At 35.7% G+C, this 10,398-nt stretch overlaps 1 protein-coding gene across 1 annotated transcript; it reads right to left on the bottom strand.

Annotated features, from left to right (window-relative positions):
- Positions 1–263: 263 nt before the first annotated feature.
- LOC150092060 (histone H4) lies at positions 264–701 on the bottom strand. Its single transcript, XM_090415342.1, has one exon. The coding sequence runs from the start codon at positions 632–634 to the stop codon at positions 323–325; it is 312 nt and encodes a 103-aa protein (XP_090271468.1). The 5' UTR covers positions 635–701; the 3' UTR covers positions 264–322.
- Positions 702–10,398: the final 9,697 nt, after the last annotated feature.

Genomic DNA, 10,398 nt, shown 5'->3' with positions numbered 1-10,398 from the left:
TATCTAGTATGTACAAGTGAGCAAAGTTTTAAGACATTGAAATTTAGAGGGAAGGAGCAGCAAAACACGCTATTACACGGGACGGCCCTGCTTCCGTTAAGTTCAGCTAAATCCTACTGTGCGCATGCCCTGAATTGCGTGCTGTTATCAGAAGCAAACTTACTACCCAGTGAAAATTCAAAATCAAATTGAAACTACCACTAATTAAATGGTGGTACTAAATAACTTTTAGAACGAAGGACTTACAGAAAATTGTACGTATGATAATCCCTTTATCAACATTTGGTGGCCCTGAAAAGGGCCGTTTTTCTGAAGATGTTCCTCAACCGCCGAAACCATACAGCGTCTTTCCCTGACGTTTTAGAGCGTATACGACATCCATAGCAGTTACAGTCTTCCTTTTAGCATGCTCAGTGTAGGTAACTGCATCTCTGATGACGTTTTCCAAGAATACTTTTAAGACGCCTCGAGTTTCCTCGTAGATTAGACCCGAAATACGCTTGACACCACCACGACGAGCGAGACGACGAATAGCAGGTTTGGTAATACCTTGGATGTTATCACGAAGAACCTTACGATGACGCTTGGCTCCTCCTTTTCCGAGACCTTTACCGCCTTTTCCTCTGCCTGACATCTTCGATAGCTCAGTACTTCTAAAAATCCTTGAACTGCTAAACTGCTGCGTGAAGGACACACTAACCGGCGCGCCCCCGGAGCACTCCTATAAGTAAGATGTGAGAGGACGTAAATGAATAGGATACCTACTACTATACTGATATACCTACTACTTATCATACATTGGAATCATTCTTAGAAGAAAACATAATTGGGCCATGCAAGTACTTTCAAAATGATAAAATAATTTACTTTATTTATTGTAAGCTGCTGAATGTGTCGATAGAGGAGGGTGAGAATACATATGTAGCATAATTGAAAAAGAAAAAAAAAAGTATATGTATATATTATTTTAAAGTTTTCATGGTTAATTTTTGCAATATTTATTGCATGCTCCTGAAGTTTAAAGTTTTCCATTAAGAAATATTACAAATCATGTAATTTATGTACTATTATTTATTTGTAAATTATAATTGGTAACAAAAAATATAAATTACTTGTATTTCTGTGTTGAATTATGGGATACTATGCAATTGATATGAAGCCATTAGCCTTTATATAAAAGTAACCTAATTGTGAAGTGACTTGATATGCAACTCACTTCACACCCATCCTTTACATATGGATAAAGGATGAAACCATGATAAATTCTTGCCAGCTTTAATTTATAATATAAGCAAGTGAAAAGACTTTCACCATTTATTTCTAATCCAGAATATTTTTCTAACAAGTTGGGACACAGTTTGATTACATTTATATGAAAATATTATGACTTCTGTATTACTTGAACCTTTTATCTCTTTGGGAAGAAAAATTGACCCCATCTATACTGATAAGCACTTGGAATCTTATCAGAAGGATTAAAAACAGAAATAAAACTCTTCCCCCCTCCACTCCAAACAGATTCAGGCCTCATCTACACCGATGTAGATAAAGCTGAAGCAACAGCAAAACATTTAGAAAAGCAAGATAAACTGTCATATGATCACTTCGATTTCAATCACATATATAAGATCAACTGACACTTCAGATATTCACTCAACTCTGCTGTCACATATTCCACTCAAACTACATCCAAATCACCTGCTGATATATATGATATAATCAAGAAATTTAAGAAGAAAAATTTCACACACACACACACACACATATATATATATATATATATATATATATATATGGGAATAAATTTTTAACTTGGGTATATTGTATATTAGGATATATTAGGATAAAATTGCTTGGTTATCCTAATATATCCTAATATATATATATATATATATATATATATATATATATATACAGGGTGTTCGGGATAAATTTGACATATTTATAATTAATTATATTTTTCCGTAAGTTACATGTATTAACACACACTTCTCTTCATTTAAAAGTTTGGACCCTTCTTCATTCATATACAAGATGTCAGAAAGGATGGATAGCTGGAACCCACCTGAATCATGGAAGAGAATAACTTGTATCATGATGATTCGTGCCCGCCATCAAAATAAGGATATTACGACTGCTGCCCAATGCTCCCTGAATACAGTAAAAACAATCAGGCATGAGCTAGAGACTTGCAATGGTGACTATGAGGATGTAGCAAGAAGAAAGATCCCTAGCAGACGATCTGATTGCGTTCGTACAGCAGAATTCCTCGCAAATCTGCAGGAACAGGTGTTGAAGAACCCTGGCATTGGAATTCGGGCTTTGTTCGTGGAGTTGCTAACTGTAGTCAAGCCCTGGATAACAAGGGTAGCCAATGGTAGGCCGTATGTATGGCAGCAGGATTCGGCCCCTTGCCACACCTCTGGGAAAAGTCAAAAATGGTTGTCTGAAAATTTCTACGACTTCACCAGTCCAAATGTTTGGCCTCCAAACTCCCCAGACCTTAACCCCATGGATTATTTTGTATGGGGCGCAGTTGAAAAAGACACCAATCGCACTTCCAGTAATACAAAAGCCCAGTTAATGGATAAAATTAAAACAGTTTTTGCGGCCCTTCCCAGGGAGACTGTAGCATCAGCTTGTTCGAGGTTCCGAAGCAGAATTGAAGCTGTGATCGATGCTAATGGTGGTTATTTTGAGTAAATCTTGTTGATAGTATTGTAATTAACTGTGCCTGTAATGTTTTTTTGTCAATTCATTAAATTTAATAGATACAAAGAAGATTTTCTTTTTCCTTACGAAACTGTCAAATTTATCCCGAACACCCTGTGTATATATATATATATATAACCAGCGTGGTTAGCCTAGTGGCTTTGCGCTTTGCAACCATATGCCTGGGGAAGGAGTGTCCTAGTTTCGATTCCCGTCCATGACGTGAGGAGCTTAAGGATCTTCCTCAGCCATAGCCAAGTTAGCCGGTCTTGGGCGTGGGCAGCAGGGTTTTTTTCCGCCAGTTTATCTGGGGTTTTTCATCCCGCAAGCAGGCAAACCGTCCCCGTGTGTTCACGGGTTACAGTCATAAATACTTACGGCAAGGAAGGCAACGGGAAACCACCTTGCTCATAATCATCTCTCCCTAGAATGGTAGCATTTATCTACCCTCCCGTGGCCGTATGGTAGATGGGAACCAGAAGATATATATATGAATACAAATATATGATACTATCAAGAAATTTAAGAACAAAAAGGACCCTGGACCTGATGGTATCTCCAACAAGGTGTTAAAGCTACTACCTTGCAGAGCTATTGTGCATCGGAATTAATTCCATCCTTCACTACAAATATTTCCCTTCCTACTGGAAACTGGTGGACATAATGTGAATCCATAAACCTGGAAAAGACCCTCAATCATCTCAAAGTTACAGATGAATCAGCCTCAACTTAAACCTGTGCAAAATTGCTGAGAAGTTAATACTCACCAGACTCCAAGAATCAGTACACCAGCTAAATATTCTTCCTGAGGAGCAGTTTGGGTTCCCCCAATATCATAGCACCATGCAGCAAATATACAGATTACTGGAATATATCACCATGAGTTTCAACTGGTGTCAGTGCACTGTGGCTGTTTTCCTTGACATAACCAGTGCATTCAATAAGGTTTGGCATTATGGTTGGCTATACAAACTGATATCAACTAGTATACCAATGAGAATCATTCATCTAATAAAGTCATACCTCCTCAATAAGCACACGCAGGCTAGTATGTGCGGGGCAGTTTCATCACAAAAACACATCTTGGCTGCAGTTCCAAGATGTATTTTTTCAAGGATCCTTACAAGCACTGATTTTCCGTATACTTGTGCGATATCCTGCACAACACATTGTCATCAATCAAAGCCCTATGTAGATGATACAGTGATATTGGCCAGACCTTTAAAGCCACACCTAGCCATCAAGAAATTGCAAGAAAACCTATTACTAATCAAACAATATTTTGCCAAATGGCAACTCCAAGTGAATCCTCAGAAGAGTGTAGCCATCCTATTCTCTAGAAGATCAATGTAGATATCCTCCTATTGAAAACAAAAATCCCATGGCTAACTGAGATCAAATATCTTGACATACTATTGGACAGAAAACTGACATTCAGCTCCCATTTCTAGGCTCTCTGTGCAAATACATCAAAAACCATAGCCCAGCTCTACCTGCTCATTAACAGAAACAGCAACCTGAGCAAAGAAATCAAACTACTCATATATAAACTGATGGTTTGTCCAATACTCACTACCCTAACAAACTAATCCAACTGGCTGCAGATTATGACACAATGGATTATTTCAAACATAAATGACCAAAATCCATCTTAAACTGCAATACTGAGAACTAATCTCCAAGCCCACTCAGGGTGAGCAATTAGCTCATAAAGTTTACTCCACTCACAGTTTCTCTCAAGATGGCAGTGAATAAAAAAACCAATTGCTTCACTAACAATACTGATGCTAGTAATGTTGTAAGTTGTTACTTTTATCTCTAAGTCATGGTTTATTTTGGTTTATACTCATACTGTGGTTTATTTTTTGGAATAAAAGGAAGAGATATCCCACGATCATCTAAACAGGGACAAGAAAAAACTGATCATTATTCATTGAGAATAATGTTGCAAATGAATTGTGATTCGACTGTAGGAGCACCGACAGATGAAGAGCAACACTCCAGTAAGAGATGCACAACTGATGATGACAACTTGGAGGGGTACTCTGCAAAAAAAAATGTACCAATCAACAGGGAAAAGTACAACCAGTAATTTTACAAGAACAGAAAAACTGGACCTCAGTTTCGCTGATCACCAGAGAACAAAATATCACCTACTTTGGGCCAAAAATATAGATTGGGGGGGGGGTGAAAGTCCAACTCATCGCTATTGCTGATTACAGACAACCAAATGATGGACAATTCTAACTACAAGCACACCTTCACTCTAAGTAGTGAAAGAAATCTAAAGGTGGTGCTCCAAGGGCATGCCATCTGATGCATCATTGCAGACCTCATCAACCAGGGACTGACTCCAGTGAAGGTAATCAGGATGTACAGAACCTACAAACAACCAATGGCACTAATGCTGCTCAAAATTATCAACACACCAAAACAGTTTTATTATTAAATTGCAGTCTGTGGTCTCAGGATCACCACAGAACCACTCAGGAAAGGAGCTTCAGCAGGACAATACCAGAAATCTGGCCAGGGTTAAAAGCAATGAAAAGCAGAATTTAGCTGCCTAAAATGCAGTAAAAACCATCACTCGAACTTAGCCAAGAACCACACAAACCAGATGTGCCAACTGTGGCAGGCATCATCACAGCAAATATAAAGGTTGCAGCCTACATTCAAATAATCATGGAAAACACCCAGCCATCACCCTCTCAATGCAACTCTGAGCAACAGGAGTAATCATCCTTCAGCACAGAGCAATCCAATTGTGATAACTCAGGTAAGAATTCAATCTCCAATCAAAATATATGCAGATGAAGTGAGATCAAAGAGTACAGATCCTGATGACAAAACATGCCCTGATCCTAGAGCAATCATGACTGCACCATCATGACACCATGCTCCATGATTTCTCAAAATCAGCTCATTACCATCTTCTACAAAGGGATTCCTGCAAGGAACCCATTCCATTCTGACAGCCTTCAGTGATGAATTGAAAAAAAAAATCAAACTAAATTCCCTCCTAATTCCTCCCTGGAATGACAACAGTCTTGTCAACAAGACACTGGAGTTATGTGCCGTTTCTCTTAAAAAATTCAAATAATTTATTTCAAGATAATTGTAACAAATAATTTAGAATTTTTCGAAAATAAATGTGAACCTGATCACTATAAATAACGAAATCATTTTTGGCATAAATACTTCATCAGACTGAAAAAGAAATGTCAGTTTTTCTTTGTTAGGATGTCTGAACAACTGAAAACGAAACAAGACGTTCTTGCTTGAGGCAATTTAGGGCGACTTCTGGGAAACCTTCTCCTTGTGTTTCTCAAAAGAGTAACTTTTGACTTTTAGCTTTTCCTTCAGCTAAGAGGATTATTGTCAAGCACTTCTAAGAAATATTTTAGAAATAGCAACCAGCAGCAATAAAAGTAGTAATATTTAATTTTTTTTTTTTTTAAAGAAACAAAAATAACACAACTGAACTTTCTGTGTGTGGTATACAGTTTTACATATTGACAATACAGCATAGTATTTCTAAATCTTGGAACAATCTCAGCAAACCGTTGCACAGCTGATTTCAGATGCAAAGAAAGAATACAGAATCAGAAGCTTTGAATATAAAATCAATTATTGCTTTTTATCTTTTGTCAAAGCGGTAAACTGAAATAAGAGATTTTGAATACTGTCTGAAAGCTGTAGAAATTTAAAGTAGTTATATAACTGAGTTCCAGGACAGGGGAGGGAGGGGGGAGTTGCAGTAAAAAATTCTAAAAATGAGCATAAATTTTGAATCATTCCACACAGGATATCCTTCCTATTATATTTTCAACATATCTATACTGATTAAGCACTGGATATTGCAGTAAAGTGCATCCTCCAAAAAAAAAAAAAAGTTGCAATTTTAAAATAAAAAAAGAAGAAGAGTTTCTAATAAAAATACCATTGGATATAAATTTTTGATACTAAAAAATACACAATATCGGAAATCGAGTAATTCAGTTTATTTGTTTTTCATAAAAAAATTCGTTCCTAAAATTGAAATGTGACAATCCATATAAAGGTATTTGGCAAAGAAAGAAAGCAAAATTTCATATTTATTTCACTAAATGTTATTTAAAAATATAAATATTTGACAAAATATTTTAATTGTAAAAAACATTTGAAAATTCGCGAAAAATAATCTACATTGGCAGTAAAGTGAAGGAAATTTACTGTTACTAAAATATATTCATTGCAAAAGCTGATTTGTGGTCATTTCAGGATTTGTTATTTATTTTGGCAGACCTGAAACTTCTAGTTTTGGAAAGGGAGACAATAAATAAATTGTGCAGCAAAAAAAAAAAAAAAAAACGATCAAATATCCTAGTACAGTGAAGAAAATTCCAAGTAACACAGTACATATAAAGACAAGTGATTCAAAAGTCCCTTGACCACAATTAATCCGCTAATAGCTCTAACATCGCCCTTAAGGGAGGATTAACAGCAGAGGATGGTAAATAAAAGATAGAATGCCAATGAAGTTTTGATCCATAAAAAAATTCTAACCTTAGTTTAAGTTATGCTAAATAGACAAACTCTTAGGGCAATTTCCCGCGAATATGCAATAAACTTATAAGAATCACAGTAACTGCAATTATGATTCCTTGTTTAAACTAATTATCACAGAACAGAATTTCTATGCAATTCAACAATTAGGAACGGAACATAAAACTTTAGGATTCCTTATAATTAACAATTAAGCTGTTGACCCAATCACATCTCAGGAAATAGCTATGCTCTGGTCTACACACATAATAATTCCAACCATAAATTTGCATCAAATTACTCTCGGACAAATATATATCTTATCACTATAAACTTAATTGTCCATATTATTATTATTATGGCTATTATTGCCTGTTTTTGTTTCGGAGTGTCCCTTATTTTAAATACATTGGTTATTTTTACTCAAAAAAATTATATATATATATATATATATATATATATATTTCAGAGCATTATGGGTCAGTTTTAAAAATTTTCCCTCTCTTTTATTCTGCTATAATTGCCTTCAATACTCACCCATAATGTGCTAATATATATATATATATAATTTTTTGAAATAAAAATAGCAAATGTATTTAAAATAAGGGACAATCCTAAACAAAACAGGCTATAATAGCCATAATAATAATAACAGAGTTTAAGAGGAGTACCCTGGGAATTTTCCCAGAAACAATACCTAATTTAATTGTCCGTCTTAAATAGTCCTCTTACATCACATACAAAATTAACATATAACAATTAACTCACATTAGTTCTTTCTCTTTTTAGCGTACTTCTCAGTTCTTTTCAGTCTTCAGATTGTTTTCCATTTTGGGTTTTTGGATTTTCTTTCCTTAGAGGCTCTCGGAGCACCAGCACGTCAGTGAGATCTGTTGGCGGGATTTGGAATGCGATCTCCCAGTATCTTGAAGCTCGAGCGAAGGGTCTAGCAGTCGGAGCACATGCAGGCATCTGGTCCGGCTGGGCTTGGTTCCTCCGTGGCTAATCGCTTCTGTTTTCCATCATTTTTGTTCTTCAACATCTTGTGGCGGATTGACCTCCTTCTCTTCTTTTGCCTCCTACGGACTTCTGTCTGTTCTAGCAAGCTGTCGATTGACGATCCTTGCCTTATATTCAGTGTTCCAAGGCACCTTGGGTTAAGGATTGAAACCCCCGAATATTTCCTTGTGACTCTCTTGATGTAAGATTTCCACTGACTTCTCTTTGCTCCTCTTTAGTACATCTTTAATTGGTTTTACCAGACTGTGGAACTATGCTTGATTCAAGCTGCCCCTTTCTCCACTGACCTTGAAGGTCATCTTAGACTGAACTTGTAAACAAAAGAGCTCTCTTACACTACAATCGGAGCTCTAACATCAAATAACATTCCAATGGCAAAGCATTGCCTTAGGCTTCACCATTTTAGACATTCTTTGTTTATGTGAGTGAGCAAGCTAATCCCATTGGGCTTTATACATAGGCTTTTAGTATTCTATTTACAATAACAAGCAAAGTAATTTTTACAAGCTTTCTAGATGTGACCTCTGAAAAAGTCGATGCAAAAAACAAAATGCTGAAAATTTTCACTGCATCGAATTTTACAGATCTCTAGCTTAATAGACTGCACGTCCATTTCACTTCCAACCTATTTATTCTTCGAACACTAGGAATACATTCGGATACTGCATCATTCAAGCACTTTTTCAAAGATCCCATGCATTACACATTTTTTCCATTCAGTATTTGATACCATGGGACCAAAGATAGTATTCTTCTATGTTGATCATAATTTCCAGCTTTGTAATTCAGCATGTAGCCTGATTTAACCTGAGCTTCAATACAAGTAGATACTTCCCAAGGAAAAACAGCATGATCACTGCAATCAATTGGTGATAAAATAGCCATATTCTTGACAGAGATCCCTTCTGAAGCTCTCACCAAATCCAACACTTTTTGACCTCGAGTTCCTTCTTTCACATGATGCTTAAGAAAGTTATCTCGCAACAATTCAATAAATTCCTGTTCTTTCTGATCATGAGATTTCTATTCTACCCATCAATGTTTGGGAAATTAAAATCATTTAAAATGATCATTTTCTTGGTATCCATAAAGCTAAATTGGCGAGGCAATTTTTCATCCCCTACAACTTAACTGACAGGTCTGAAGCAACACCCCACCATATATTTCATTCTGTTAACCTCCACTTCACACCAAATAGACTCAAACTCATCGCTACATGGGACATTGTTAGCATCATTGTTTTCTTCTATTTCTACCATAACTGGATTTAAGTCCTCTGATATCATTAGTAGCACTCCTCCTCATCTCCTACCACTTCTGTCATTGCTAGAAATAGTATATCCGTTACACTCGATCCCATTACCATATCTGACACAGCCAGGTTTCACTAAACTGCAGGGTTTCTCAAACCTTTTCTACGACGGAACACTTCACAAATCCTGAAATGTTCACGGAACACCTTGGTTATTTTGTAATATATTAATGAATAATTAATTTCTAATTTAGCTCATTTTATTGTCAATTAATAATTGTTAGCTAATTAATTATTGGTAATTTATTATTCATTAATAATTAATTAAATATCAATTAAACTATTATCAAATTTATTTGTGCTGATTCCATTCTGATCACCAAAAATTTATAATATAAATACTTACGAGTGAATGCAGACTTTTTCTCCTGTGTGCTGGTTTTGTAGGTTAGGTAAATATAAAGAAAATAAATGAGTAAATCTAAGCCTTAAGAAAAAACAATCATTTATTGTCAAAAGTTAATTATTAAAAACAAAACACATAAAAATAGTAAAACGTATATTGCAAATTAAGTTCTTCATGACTCCGATGTTTTTGGGTCTTTGAATTACAAATTCTTTTGATATCAGGCACAATATTAGAAAGTTGAATTCTCATATTTGGTGTAGCGTCGAATCTGTTCCTGGAATTTGATTTGGTTGCATCATAATATGAAAATCCCTTCTAGCATAAATATCGTTGTAAAAGGAAGTAAAACAAGAATAGCTAATTTTGACACGCTTGTCCAGAAATCATTTATTGGCAGTTCGTTGTATTTTTGTTTTAAATCAGAGTGTTACTAATTAAGTCAATTAGATTTTGATAGTCACTTGTGCTGAAGCCTGCTGGC

Source organism: Typopeltis vanoorti, unplaced genomic scaffold (assembly GCF_054136105.1).
Source record: "Typopeltis vanoorti isolate ZY-2024b unplaced genomic scaffold, IOZ_Tvanoo_1.0 HiC_scaffold_87, whole genome shotgun sequence".
NCBI classification, from domain to species: domain Eukaryota; kingdom Metazoa; phylum Arthropoda; class Arachnida; order Uropygi; family Thelyphonidae; genus Typopeltis; species Typopeltis vanoorti.
Note: the sequence above shows the minus strand (reverse complement) of the source record. Positions and strands in the feature narration are given on the sequence as shown.

Coding starts and splice junctions, on each gene's coding strand:
- LOC150092060 (XM_090415342.1), bottom strand. CDS start 634: ATGTCAGGCAGAGGAAAAGGCGGTAAAGGTCTCGGAAAAGGAGGAGCC.